General features: G+C 38.2%; 1 protein-coding gene across 1 annotated transcript in view; it reads left to right on the forward strand.

Moving 5' to 3' along the window:
* AOPEP (aminopeptidase O (putative)) overlaps positions 1 to 15,421 on the forward strand; it is a 165,760-nt gene that overhangs the window by 56,382 nt on the left and 93,957 nt on the right. Inside the window, exons 7-9 of the mRNA XM_054178269.1 lie at positions 3,224 to 3,326; positions 3,445 to 3,552; positions 12,483 to 12,526. Coding sequence (XP_054034244.1) covers positions 3,224 to 3,326; positions 3,445 to 3,552; positions 12,483 to 12,526 — 255 coding nt within the window. The remainder of the gene's footprint in view (positions 1 to 3,223; positions 3,327 to 3,444; positions 3,553 to 12,482; positions 12,527 to 15,421) is intronic.

The following is a 15,421-nucleotide window of genomic DNA, read 5'->3' on the forward strand; positions in this document are numbered from 1 at the left end:
ATGTGTTTCTTCTGTGCTTTCCCAGTAGGACCTAAAAGCCTTTTGTATTTGGGTACTTAGAAACTGTTCTTCAACATAGAAATTCCTCTCTGTGGCTTCATGTCATCTGAAAATATGTCACCAACTGAATAATTGCGGTCTTTTATTGATCGGTATTATTTAATGCTTATTGATGAACTGTGTGTCCTACATGTAAGCAGAGTAAGTGAAGTCATACACTCACAAGTGTGAAATTTGATGATAGAAGTTAATACAAAAGTGAGCTTTTTAATTAGCTGTCATACAGCTACTGCCATCACCAGTACTGATCAGCAGAAGGTGAGATTTGTGTTTGCTTTAAAATAAATTATTTTTTAGGTTCTTTGATTCTTGTAATATCAGTCTCATCTGGATGTATGTTTTCCACTATCAACATTATGGAATCACATTTGTAATCTTTTGTGTTTGTTATATACTTCATTAAAATGTGTATGTGGTGTATATTTTTAAAATTGTTTTTCTGAAGGCCTGAGTTTGAAATTTAGGAAGGGATTGGTTTATCTCTGTCAAGGGGTAGGGCTGGCCCAGTGACAGCCACTGTCTATTCACCCCTCTCTATTCCCAAAGAAGAAAAGAAAAGGAATAAATAAAGAGAGTAATGCTTTGGAAAAGGAAAATAAAACTACTTTAATGAAAATAATAACAATAAAATTAAAACCTTATAAAAACAATATCATAGCCAGCTCGCCTGGTGGCAGATCACAGCTGATCACTGTCACCACTGGTGCTGTGGCAGAAGTTCCAGACTAGAAGCTGGATTATGGAACTGGATTAAGGAATCAATGGATTGGGCTAGAAGGCAGAGTGGCCAGAGTCCTCCTTGAAGAGAGCTTGACCCTCTTGATCCCTCAGCTTTATTCTGAATACAATATGTATGGAATGGAATATCTCATTGGTCAGTCTAAGGTCGCATGCCCAGTCTGCTTCTCTCTGCAGATGTGGCTGTTTACTTTCTGCACCTGCCACACAGTACATAAGCTTTAGTGGAGAATGCAGTCTTCATACCAGTCCTTGGTACTCATTAGAAACATTGAGCTTTCTCACTACTGGAAGCAGGCAATGTCTGTGAAAACACGCTGCTGATTTCAGAAAGCGCAGTTACTTAGGAAAGACTGGGTGGAAAAGTGTAATCACTGAACAGAACTAGTTTTGTTCTAACTCAAACCAGGAAAATCTGAAACTGAAACTTAAGCTTTCTGTGGACTTTCACAGTTAGTAGACATAAGCCTCTGTAATAAACTTGCTGCTTACCTTTTGCAGGGTGTTATTCTTGCTGCTAGTAAAAACAGAATGACACACTGTTTCTCATTTGCCTATAATATACACTTCAAGAGAGGGACATGATGCCAGCTTGGAATTCTGGCAATCTCTTCCTCTCTGATGTCTCTAGTTTCTTGTGGTTGCATTTAAGGACTTTCCACTGGTTTCAGTCAGACATAAATATTCTCTACTGGCATGGACTTGAATAGTTTCTCTCTCTGCTTGTTTGTTGTTACTTTTATTTTCTTTTTTCCTTCTGAATGTATGTTCATGTGCTTACCAGAGTTGGTATATAAAAGAGAATATTTCAGTCTTGGCATTGTACAGTTTTGACTCAGTTCAAGCTTATGTTTTTATACATGGATATTAAAAGTAAATGAAAACTGTTTGTTATTTTTTGCCAGGTGTATCAGGAAGAAAAAAATCAGCAAACCCACTCTTCTCAAGCATAAGCTTATTCTTCAATGAGTTTTTTGTTCTCTGATGGACAATCACAATTTTTTTTTGTGTTTTCTCCTGACAGCACAAAAACTGTTCCCAAATTTTGTCAGATATTCTTGTTAACTTTTGATCCAGCAAATCAGACTATTTGAAAACCACTCAGCAAACTGATCATCCACATAATTCTTTTCATTAGGGATATTTGATATTATGTTATAGTAGTGAAAAGAAGTCAGTTACCATGGGATAAGAAATCAGTAATTTATCTCCATCTTTCAATGCTGAAAGAAGATATTCCTTGAAAGGAAATATGAACATGGTAAAGAACTGTGTTAGGAACAGTCTAAAATTGAACCTGTATTTTATCAAGGTTTTACTGTATGAAGTGGATTTCATGTGCACTGGTCCTAAATACAGCACCTAAAAGGGGGGTGAGGGGGGAAAGTTTAGCACTCTGGACAAAACTCTAATAAGAAACCATTACACTAATATAAAAAAAAAAAAAAAAGGAAGAATATTTTCCCCCAAGCAAACAATAGATATGAAAGAAATTTTATAACAGGGATTAGCTCATGAGAAGTATATGAATTGTGTGATTCAAAGAGTGTGGTGGGGAAAGATGTCTGGTTTCCAAGATAGGCCATTTCAAATTCCATACTTAGAACTGAAGAGATTGTTTTGGTCACAGGATTAGATTCCTGAAACAGACACTTGTTCTCAGACCACTGTTAGTTGGGATGTTTTCTGGATGGAAGAAAACAAAGCTACAGGGCTCTTCAGTACTACACCTATGATGGCAATTCTTACAAAAGCATAGCTTCTCTGTCATTGCACTCTGTGCTCATGAGAGCCTTGTTTTCCACACTTCATTGCTGTAGATTTGTGGCATACCAGATGGTATGCTGTACTTTAAAAAAAGGGAGTTAAGAAGTAGGTTTGCCCTAGATGTTACTGTCTGTAAACTCCAAACCTCTGTTTGTGTGTGAAGGGCTTCCTCTTCTAAGACTTCAACAAGATTTCTTTCAACACCAAATGACAAAATTAAAAACTTAGTATTATTTTTTACACAGTGTACCGTGTGCAGATCAAAAAAGTTATTCTTGCAAGTATAGCTGTGTAAGCTATTAAGCCAATGTCCAGGTTAAGAAGAGAAATACATAGTTGAACGTAGTGACTTCAGTAGCCCACTCTCCCTCTCTCTTTCCCTTCCCTTTTCCTCATTTTTGTAATGTATCTGCACTGTAGAATGGCAGGCCACCTGACATCATGCTGAAAGAGTGAAAAGAGTACAACCAACTTAGGGATGGACCCCAAAATTACATTAAAACTGTGAAATTAATTTCCCTCTCTCTCTAAGCCAAGTTACTTACTTTGGGTGAAGAAAAGGATTGAACTAGTCACAGGTGTCTCAAGTTACTATGCAATTCACAATGCTTCAACTATGAGAACTTGTAACATATCAGTGTTTTTTACTTAATTTTAGGCCCAAAAAGGAGAGCACAGGAGAGCTGAGTGAATCTGGAGCATCTGTTGTCAAACATGGTCTTAAAGCAGAAAAAATCTTTATGCAGGTTCACTATTTGAAGGTGAGTGTTGTCAGCTGATTTTTATTGAAATTGCTTTACTAATATGACAAAGACTTCTTTCCCCTGGACATCAGCAAATTCCTAGCATCCTATTTGTTTCTGGCTTCATTTCTTGCAGGGTTATTTCCTTTTGCGGTCTTTGATGAAGACAATAGGAGAGGATCAAAACCTTGCATCTTTACGAAAATTTGTCCATCAGTTCCATGGGCAGCTTGTCCTTTCTCAGGTACTGTTCTTGGCATTGTTCCTCACTTTCTGAAATAACAAATTAACCAAACTTTTACCTTGCCTATGTCAACTACACTTCTGGTTGTGGTGAAAAAAGAGAAGCTGTAACAACTAGGCAATACTGGTGAAATCCCTGCGTGCTAGGGGGCAGAACACTGGTTTCTCCAGTGACACATAAATTGGACACCTTGCTGGTGTCTGATAATACTGAGTGATTGTTTGTTGGGTTTTTTTCAGATGGGATGCTTTGAAAAGTCCATGTTTGTAGGTGCTATGCTCTCAAAGATAGAGTTATTTACCATACTGGAACTGTCTCCTGTAGTCTTTTAGCTCATGGATTTTAGTTGTGATCAGTCTTTTCACTGACATGTCTCTGTTGGAGATAGAGCAGAAACAGAGTAGGAATGTTACTGAAAATGTCTGTAAGTCATAGCAGTGCATGCATGTTAGATTTCTGACAGTTTTTCTCATAAGGACTGTCTCTTTCTCAAGTCAGAGTGATGGCCCCATCACTTTGTATTACAGTCTTGTCACAGCCTCTGTATAGGTTCACATGTCTATGCTTTCTAAAGCATTCAATTAATGAAGTATTTATATTAATAAATCTAAACTTAAATAATCTCTTAAACAAGGGATGTGTAGGATGTGCTGCTTTTTTCTTTCAGCAGACTTTCTTCAATAACATGCAGTGGCAGCTCACACCAGAAGGCAGTTGTTCTCATAGGGATTCTTCCCAGATTGATGAAGGTTGTAAAAAGATTGTAAAAATTAACATTGAATTAGGAATCAGAATCTTCCTTCTCTAAGTCCAGCTATGTGTATTAATCACTTGAACCATAGACTTGGTTTGTTCTTTTCCTGACATAAATTGTGTGTAACTAATTCCATGCAAAGTAGAACAGCTTCCAACACACTGACTCAGCAAGTGAGGACACAGTATATTGTAACTGTAACCACTGCCTGTAGCATTAAAAGGGAAACTGTCTTGTCCTCCAGTGTTTGAGAAGCTCTCTAAACCCAAGGTTTTAGGAAATCCTGTTATTGCTCTTCCAACCTTGGTGATTCAGTGATTTTGTGATGATGCATTTAGTGTGCACCACGGCACTACAGCTTGCTCCTTTAGTAGTGCTGTGAAAACAGCCATTCATGGGGTGCTGATGACCAGTCCACTGAAATTACCATGTTTAAAACAGGCCAGAAACAAAAGGCATCATGTGACAGATACTTGGTATCTGTAGAAGAGCAGTGTGATGACAGTAAGGGGCAGGTGAGGAGAGAGGAGAGGGGGTATGAGTGACTTTGTGAAACCATTTTTTTTGTTGTTGTTGAAGTCTGTCTTTTCTGCAGTTATCACTGAAATTTTTGAGAGGATTAAGCATGGTGATGAATGGCTCCTTGTAACACAGTGTAAAGGCTGTGATTTTGAGGGAACAGGGTCTAACACTTCCCTGTTTCTTGTAGCCACACTGATTCTTTGCTCATGCTCTACATCACTTAGACATGCACATCTATGGAGCCAGAGAGCACATCCAAGAGTACTGAGGGAAACTGATGGAAGTGCTCACAAAGCCACTTCCCATAATTTCCCAGCAGTCCTGGCTAAGTTGAGAAGTCCCAGTTGACTAGAGACTGGCAAACATCTACAAGAAGGGCCATAAGGAGGACTTGGGGACCTACAGACTTCTTGGTTGGATATTGGTGCCAGCGAAAGTCATGAAGCAGATAATCATAAGTGCTGTTACACAGCATGTGCAGCGCAACCAGGTGATCAGGCCCAGTCAGCATGGGTTCATGAAGGGCAGGTCCTGCTTGATGGACCTGATTTCCTTCTACAACAAAGTAACCTGCTTAGTGCACGAGGGAAAGGCTATGGATGTTGTTTACCTGGACTTTAGTAAGGCATCTGATACTGTTTCCCACAGGATCCTCCTGGAGGAACTGGCTGCTCATGTCCTGGACAGGTGGATGTTTCACTGGGTCAAAAACTGGCTGGATGGCCAGACCTAAAGAGTGGTGGTGAATGGAGTTAAATCCAGTTGGTGACCAATTACAAGGGGTATTCCCAGGGGCTCATTACTGGGGCTCACTACTGTTAAATATCTTTACCTGTTATGATGGATGAGAGTATTGAGTGCATCCTAAGTAAGGTTGCAGATGCTACTTGGGATAGAGTGTAGATATGATTGAGGTTGGGAAGGCTCTACTGAGGGATCTGGACATGCTAGATTGATGAGCCAAGGACAATGGTATGAGTATCAACAAGGCCAAGTGCTGGGTCCTGCACTTGTGTCACAGCAACCCCATGCAATGCTACAGGCTCAGGGCACAATGGTTGGAAAGCTGTCCAGCAGAGAAATGGCTGTCTGAACCTGAGTCAGCAGTGTGCTCAGGTGGCCAAGGCGGCAGCAGCCTGGCCTGTATCAGGAATAGTGTGGCTACCATGAGTAGGGAAGTGATCATGCCCTTCACTGATGAGGTTACACCTTAACTACAGTGTAGTTTTGGGTCCTGAAAGATATTCAGTTGCTGCAGCATGTCCAGAGAAGGGCAGCAAAGCTGCTGAAAGGTTTGGAGAACAAGTTTAGCTTGGAGAAAGGGGAGCTTATCACTATCTACATCTACATGAAAGGAGGTTGTAGTGAGGTGAGGGTTGGTCTTTTCTGTGGTAGAACAAGAGCAAATGGCCTCAAGGTGCACAAGGGGAGGCTTAGACTGGATATTAGGTGAAACTTCTTGACTGAAAGGGTTATCAAGCACTGGAATAGGCTCCCCAGGGGGATGGTTGAATCACCACCCCTGGAGATGTTTAAAAGATGCATAGTTTAAGACTTTACAGTGTCAGATAATGATTGGAATCAATGATCTTCAAAGTCTTTTCCAACCAAAAAATTCTGTGTTTGCAGTTTTAAATCTTACTCTTATGGGCTGAGATGCATGCACATACATCTTACAAATAGCTCACAAATCTGTGGATTCATATATAACTCAAGTCAACTAGAAGTCAGGCATAGTTGCTCTACTGCAGCAGCTCTGCCCTATGGAGGGACATTTAGGGTATTAAGGGAGTTAATGTTTCCACTGCTGCAGATGTTTCCTGCACCATGTTACTGAGACATTCAGCAGTTATGTTTGGCATAGTGTGTAAAATCCCAATGACTATAAGAGCCTTGTCTACTTAAAGGTGTCCCAAAAATCATAAATGTGACACTTAACTATTACACAGCTGGAAACCTTTTGAAAATTACTGAAATCATGAAACTGCTAAACCTGAAGAGAAACCCAGTGTTTTAATCTGATATTAGTAAAGGCACTTGTAGACAGGAGGGGGTTGGTCTTTTCTCCCAGGCAACCAGCACCAGAACAAGGGGACACAGTCTCAAGCTGCACCAGGGGAGGTTTAGACTCGAGGTGAGGAGAAAGTTCTTCACTGAGCGAGTCATTCGTCATTGGAATGGGCTGCCCAGGGAGGTGGTGGAGTCACCGTCCCTGGAGGTGTTCAAGAGGAGATTGGACGTGGCACTTGGTGTCATGGTCTAGTCATGAGGTTTGTGGTGACAGGTTGGACTCGATGATCCTCGAGGTCTCTTCCAACCTTAGTTATACTGTGATACTGTGATACTTGCATTTGGTGACAAAAACTTCTCTTACTGCTCCTGGTTGTTGTAAGATGAGTTGTGTCAGCAGACTTCTTAAATGCTGCAAAATGTCTTACCAGATTATTCAACTAGTCATGATAGCTTGATTGCATTGCAATTGAACTGCCTGTCCAGCATTCTGCTATGAAATGTCAGTTTGCTATCTATTTCTAGTCTCAAAAGATTAAATACTATATGTTGTTTCTGCATCCAAAACCAACCATTTGAGTTACTGGATAAAAATTTGTTCAGTGTTTTCATTTATGTATGTAGGTAGGTAGGTATGTGTGTATGTATGTATGTATCTATCTATCTATTAATTTCTTTAAGCAAGAGTAAGAGTAAGGTTTCTTAGGCTACTTACTATTATTTGTGTATGTGCAGTGTGTCCTTAGCTATGTGCTTAACATAAGTCAGAAAAAGATACTTTCTGTCATTTGAAGATATTTCATTGGGTGAAGGAAGAGCTGTGTACTCTAACTTTTATGGTGTGCTTTTGTGCTTCTACCTTTTTTCACAGCAGCCTAAATCCAGCTTCCATTGAAGTCGCTGGGAAGAGAATTTTTCCATCATCCTTTTGTTAGATCACTATGTTAAAAATGCAACGGAGATAGGGCTATATCCAGCTGTAAATGCATTTAATTTATTTCTACAAAATCTTAATAGTTAGATTTATGTCAGTGTCTGGAATAGGTAGATAAGCAAATGCACGACTTGGAGGACCTGCAAATGCAGAGGCAATGAAGTCAAGTTTATTATTCAAATTCCTTCTTCAACAAATGTGCTGTCAGCATTCAAGTGAAAAAAAGAACTGAAATAAATAGAGGTGAAAATTTTAAGTCTGAATATCATAGTGATGTACTCTCACCTTGTCCAAAATAATTGTAAAAGTTCACAACTTTAGGAATTGTAATATTGTAATGAAAATAATTGCCCATGTTCTGAATACTAGTCTTGTTTTTCAGTGGTGTTAATAGTATTTTTCCTAGATGGCTGCAGGTGCAAGGAAATGACTTCAGATGTAAAACATTAATCAGTTTGCCTTTTTCCTTCATTTTGGTGGTGTGCTCAGTATGTTTTTAATAGTAATTTTTGTTTATTTTAGCTGAGATAGCAATAGATGAGTAAAGCTAGTCTGGAATCTTTGAGAAGGATTTAAAAAACAACAAAAACCCTTCAATTTTTCTTCCTGTGAGAGAATTCACTTACTAACTGCTTTGAATGAACTTCAAAAATAATGGAGTGTTACTGACGATAAATAAATAGAAGGGAGTGCAAGCTGCTGATATTCCTAACACAGGTAAAGCTGCTCAGTTTGATACTGAAATAAGAACACAATGGGAATTGAATTGTTTGCAAACCATAAGCATCATGTAGTTCTGTCTGCTATAACAATAACCCGGGATCTGTAGTATTCGTCCATCTGATAGAGTTATAATTTGCTACAGTCAAATGACAGTCAAGGATATAGCACTTCAGAAAAAATTTTAAAGGTAGATGTATGGATCCAAGCCCACTGTGTGTGCACCTATACCAGCATGCCCCTGTACACTGATTGCGTGGGCACATACTACTGTCACCATTTTATAAAACTGGTTTCTGTTAGGTTGTAGAACTGTTACAGCTAGAACTGGAAGTCTAAGCATGCAGTGTGCATGTATCTTGATGTTTCAACATTTAGAATCTTCTCTTTAGATAAAGTTTAACTAAAAATATATTTCTACATTGTGACCCCAGCTGTTCCATGCTTATGACCTGTGAGCTTGAGCAAACAGCTACTGACATCAGTGGGGCATGGTGTGGACTCTAGCCCTGTCCTATCCACTCCAGCCTCTAGGACAGGGGTCTTTGCTTTCTACACTCTCATGTGCTTGGAAAACAGAAATAGATGGATCAGTTTTACCAGTTTAAGGTAGTTTTCCATTACAGTTCTTGCCTAAATTAACATAGTCCTACTTTTCTGTTAATTATGCACCATGCGGTCTTTATTCACTTTTACGTATGCTGAGACAACCTTTAATTACTACATGCTAACAGTCCTTTTCTCTTTTTTTTTTTTTTTTGTCTCTCCCAAAGACTTTTTCTTCATTTATGTAGAATATGTTTTGGTCTCATATGAAGGAGATGCTTGGCATTTTGTTTTCTGTTTAGTGTTCATAGGCACTTTATTTGCCAAGCAGATGCTTTTCTTTCTTTTCAACATTTCAAGTTTTAGTAAGTGTAAGGCAATTTAAAAAAAGCTTCACAAGGTCAGCCATTTCAACCTGAGATTAACTGTGTTTACAATGCTGAAGTATGTGGCAATTGATCAGTTATTTACACTGCACGTTTTGACAACCCATTGTGTTTGCATATAAAAATCTGACTAGCTTCAGATCACAGCTCTATTACAAATACCTTGCAAGAGGTGCTTGATGCAAAGCTGGATTAGTAAAAGTTGTTAACATGGTAACGGGCAAGATATTGGGGATGAGAAAACTTTTTTTTTTGGTGATACATTTTTTTCATAATTATATAGGATAAATTGTGTATTTTAAATCACAGATCAGAATGAAGTAGAGCTAGAAATGGAACTTGAGAAGAAAGCAGAGTAGTGACGAGGAACCCAGATGCTTTATGATCATTTATAATACAGATTATTAAGAAGTTAGTTAATATGTCACACATTTTAATGTTCAACAATATAATAGTATTTTTAAAATATCTTGGTATCATTTCATATGAGGTCTGTAAGCCCAAATCTGTCTAGTTACTGCTTCAAGTAACCTTCATTCCTAGGGATCTCAAGATTACTTCTCTCAGCATACTTCTCAGTTACTGGGTTTATACTCTTTGCCTTTGACTCAGGCATACTGTATATGTTAACAATGCAAAGAAAACTTCTGGACCTCAATTCACAGTCTGTATCTAGACTTGATCAGATCAGCAGCAGCCCAAAGTTGCAGTTGTGATTAAAATTCCAACAAAACAACAAAAAACTAAATGAAATATATATAAATGTATACAAGCCTGATATCAAACCAAATTTCCTTGATGGCAATTGCATCACCATCACCACTGATGCTGTGAGCAGGCACTGGGGAAGCCCCAAACTGGACTCACTGGCAGACAGCAGCCAGATTGAGAACCTGAATTCTGCAACTAGATTCAGGAACACCCAGATCAAGATCAAAGGCAGAACAGAGTTCTCCTCACACACCATTGGCTTTATGCCAAATATGATGTATATGGAATGGAATACCTTGTTGGTCAGTTTAGGGTCACCTTTTAACCTGCCCCCTCAATGCAGTACACAAGATTTAGCACCTTTTACCCTGTACCCCCATTGTAGTACACAAGATTGAGCAGTGACCTTGGTCTGTATACCAATCCTTGGTACAAACTATAGACATTGAACATTATCACTACTAGAAGCAGACACTGTCTGTGAAAATACGCTGTTAATTTCAGAAAGTGCAGTTACTGAAAAGTAAAAGAAGTGAACAGAATTAATTCTGTTGTAGCTCAAACCAGGACAGATGGTTACTACTTTAACTATATTTTGAAAAAATGAAGAAAGCTTTATCATAAAGGAAATGTTTAATTTCTTAGTAGAGAATAAAATAACACCTCTAATACCAGAGGTATCTGCAAATATACTGTAGGATAGGTTGCAAAAATTGGTGCAATCCAATCAGGAAATCAGGCTGTATTACTGTATACAGTATCACAGTATCACTAAGGTTGGAAGAGACCTCGAGGATCATCGAGTCCAACCTGTCACCACAAACTTCATGACCAGACCATGACACCAAGTGCCACGTCCAATCTCCTCTTGAACACCTCCAGGGATGGTGACTCCACCACCTCCCTGGGCAGCCCATTCCAATGACGAACGACTCACTTGGTGAAGAACTTCCTGCTCACCTCAAGTCTAAACCTCCCCTGGTGCAGCTTGAGACTGTGTCCCCTTGTTCTGTGCAAGCAGTGCAAACAGTGTCAAGTATGACCACTTCAGTATTACTTTTTACATATTTTTGAAACAACTCTAATTATAATATTTTCATATTTCCATGTAAGCTTACTCTGTACTTCCAGCAAAGCTTCCAAAACTGGAAGGAGACAGTAGTTACCTGTTTACACATAAAATAATACTACAGAACTGCAAGTAGTAATATGAAATAAGAGGATGTCACATTTTATCATAATGTTAGCCATACTCTGTAGTTAGGACAGGACTTCTGGCACAGTTAATGACGGCATTCTTGCAGCGGCATTGAGTCCAGCACCATGCAACTTATATTTTGTCATAAGGAAATTTTGCAGCCAGCACATCATAGCCTGAATCTCACCTGTAATCTAAAGGAGGAGGGGCTGGCTAGTTTCAATGGTGAAATCACTTTTTCTTTGTTTTCCTAACAGGGAAACATTGTCACTCATATATTGCAGTGAGGAACATCATTAGCCTAGGAAAACTGTCTCCACAAAGATTGGTATTAATGAAGATGTATTGCTTTATGAAATAGCATATAAATGAATAATTCATATTAATAAATCCTCTTTTAATGAGGTTGTTCAGGGGACTGCATTGTGTTAAAGTGATTGTCAATAAAATTAGGTCATGTATAGTAAGGGGACTAGAGAATTTTTGAGTGATGTCAGGAGTTACTTTCTGAAAAGGGATTATCATACTGTAGTAATTTTTTTTCACTGGCATTGCACTTTCTTTGAAAATACATTTTTAAAATCCCAGTTACCTTTTCTCTGAAGAATTTGTTCCTTACTTGGTGTGGTTGGCAGCAGCATTGTGAATTTTGTAGCAGAATGAGGAGTAGATGTGATCTTCCAATCAGGTATATGCATTAAGGGGAAAAAAAGCCTAACATGGTTATATAATTAAAGCCAGTGTGAAAGCATGAGCACAGTGGAAAGAGCATGAACACCCTTAATTCTGGTGTTTCTTAGCATTCAAATATGTGGATCTGCAGCCTTTAACAGTTTTAAATATAGTTTGTGTGTGTACATATTACAGAACAAATAAAAAAACACCAATATGGGATTGTGTTAAAATAGCCAAGAGGCTTTTAAAACCCATTTTCTTTCAATATTGACACTTTTTGCTTGAGTGGGTTGTAAAGCTGGCAAACATAACTATGTTGTGTAAATAAACGAGCTTTATATCACCATAGAGAATATATAAACTTCTTATCTTTCTGTTATATGCAGTCTTTAAGAACCTGTTGCTCACTACCAAAGCAGACATGAGTTATGTCTTCATAAATATACTAACTGTGGTGCTTTGTTGATTTTCCAGGATTTTCTTTGTATGCTGTTGGAAGACATCCCTGAACTCAAAAAGTAAGTGAGAACCAATGCTTTGAAAAAGAAGAAAGTAGAAATCAGATTTAAATATCAACTGTGCTACCCAGAAGTAGTGGGATTTCTTTTAATATTGTTCTGCCTTTTTTTCCCCCCCCAAATGTGCATACATATGTGTGTATCTGTATATTTGTGTATGTATATATGAACATTCTTGTACATATATACACAAAAACATGAGACTTGCTGTGTTATTGCAATCCCATGCTCCCCCCAGGCAATACCTTTAGCCTGCAAGTTTCAGCAGCAGTGAGGCCCTGTGTTCACTATGCAGTCTGAAGTGCCAGGCACAGCTGCCTGCTCAGATTAATCTGTGATCCTCCCTCCAGCTGCTTTTGGCACATGGCACCCTACAGCAAGGAGGCCAGTGCTTTGCTGTGGATGTGGGAAACCAGAGAGGATGCATTTTTATCAAGCAGTAGTCTGATAGCATCCCCTCCCTGTCATACAGGGTGCTAAATCGGGAAGGATGGAAAAAGCTGATGGAACAAGCTAATGGAAATGCAGTGTTAATTGCCTGACATATCCTGCAAAATCATCCTACAAGTGACTGGCTGAAAATGATACAGTCAGGCTTTAGCAGAGCTTTGAATCCACCAATCCATCCCTGCTTATCTGTTGGTCTCTTCTGTGGTACCACAGACTATGCAAGAAATACAGGGTCTTTTTTTACATATTGTACTTACTGAAAATAATGTATTCACTTGAAAAATGTGAATAATGTATAGGCAGTTTTGGAGAGAGGATTCCAAAAGTGTTCATAAATCTGGGTAAGTAGTTTGGAAAGAAAAAAACAAATGTGGGTGGGGGAGAGAAGATACTCATAGAAATACAATGCATAGAGTTTTTTAGTGAAACACTTATGTTCTTAAGGGGTGCAGGACAGAGAAGCTATTTATCATCAAAATAATGTGTTTTGTGGCATCGTGAGTTTAGTTTGGGTATTGTTACATTTTGCAGTGATATACTGCAGGATTATATTTTGTTTGCATCATTGGCTGTGGGTTTTTGAACCCAAATATAATCAGGAATATTAAATGGAATATATGAGAAAGTGGGTTATTAACTGGCATGACTACACTTTAATTTGTTAACAAAATCTCTGTGTTCCTTCATTTTTTTCCCACTTGTGTTTCTCTGAAGTCCAAACTAAGTAAAAATGTTATTTGAATAACTGTCTAATTTTCCACCTAGAAACATGCCAAGATATTTAAACTTTCAGTAATAATAATGCAAAACAAGTGTATCTCTCCATTTGCATTGCATAACACTCCAGAATGAATGAACATAATTTCATGCCTATGGCAATTCATTTTACCATTGAACACATCTGAACCTTCCACTGCCAAAATTACCTTTGATTGAAGGTACCAACAACAATGCCATCTGGATATACAGAAGGCCTTCATTTCTTATCTGCTACAAAGATGTTTTGTCATTGTTGAATGTGTTCTATTGTTAGTCCACAGATATTAGCCTGAGGTAAAAGTAGAGGGAAGAAAGATAAAAATTAAATTATTCTAGATCTCATCTGCTAATGAATGTTTGGGTTTTTTTTGCACAACGTTTCAGTTGTAGGACTGAAATATATTTCAAGATTGAAGCAACAAAATTCTTTGTAGCACACAAGATCTCCCAGTCTTCTAACTAGTAAAATTGTAATGCTTAAATTAAATGCTTCTTATTTGAAAAATATTACTCACTCCAGTATACTGAAGTTTATACTGAAGGCCAGGCTTAATCATAAAAACAAAAAAACCCAAACTAAACCAAAACAAAAGAGGAGAAGAAAAGAGAAATCAGTAGTAAGGAATCTAGCTTAATCCTGTCCTTAGTTGTGGTAACAGAGGCAAACCAGTGTAACTAACAGCAGAATTTACCTTTGTAATGAGAACAAGATTAACATTAGCAGAAAGCAATCATAAAACAGTGTAGAAATTTTCTGTAATTACTTCATTGAAGTAATGCAACTTTAGCCTTCTACTGTCGGATACAAGAGACTATATCTAAAAAGATTCTCACTCTTCCAATACTTAATTCTTTTAAGTTTAGTTACAGGAGATTATTTTTTTAATACATTCCCAGTGATGAACACTTTGAAGATACAGACATCATTTCTCAAGTGGTAGTCATTGAGTTTTGCTGCATTCTGTACTCAGAGGAGGAGGATTATGTGCCTAGTTTATAGGGCTACTTCACTTCCCACTCTGATAGTTGTAGGAATTCATTCTGCAGCAAGATCTTCTGACTTCTTAACTGTGACTGAATACTGACACCAGACAGGCACAGCACTCACTACCTTCTGGTGCTTTAGAATTTTCTAACTTGCCCTTAAGGCAGATCATTCCTCTGTGTGAAGGGCTAATAGTGAGAAGGACATTATCCTTTTCTGTTTTCAAATCCTTTAAAAAATATAACATGTACTGGCTATAGTCTCACATTATCTTTCTGTAGGAAATCTATAGTACTTTCCACTTGTAACTGAGGCATTCTTTTTCTTCATATGTAAGTTGAAATTTCATTACATTAAAAAATTCCACAAACTAAACCAACAAAAACCTCACATGTCTGTATATCACAGTGCACTAGATCTGATAAAACTCCTGGTGGCTCTGGTCTCCCCAAGGCTTACACCCATAGTCTTTGCTGTAAATTGATCCTTTCCACATCTGCGTGACATGTGAGCATGAGAAGAATTAGTGTTTTTAAGGCCTTGTAACAGGCTGAGTTTCACCAGCCTTGGATAGAGTTCCAGCTGCTGTGCTCTTTATGACAGCAGATTTTTAGTTTTGTTTTTTCTTTTAGCAGGTCAGTTCTGATCTTTAGGGGTTTCTGGTGCAATTGTTTAGACAGTAGACAAATGGAGGTTTGTGT

The sequence above is a fragment of the Dryobates pubescens genome, chromosome Z (genome assembly GCF_014839835.1).
Source record: "Dryobates pubescens isolate bDryPub1 chromosome Z, bDryPub1.pri, whole genome shotgun sequence".
In the NCBI taxonomy this organism is placed as follows: domain Eukaryota; kingdom Metazoa; phylum Chordata; class Aves; order Piciformes; family Picidae; genus Dryobates; species Dryobates pubescens.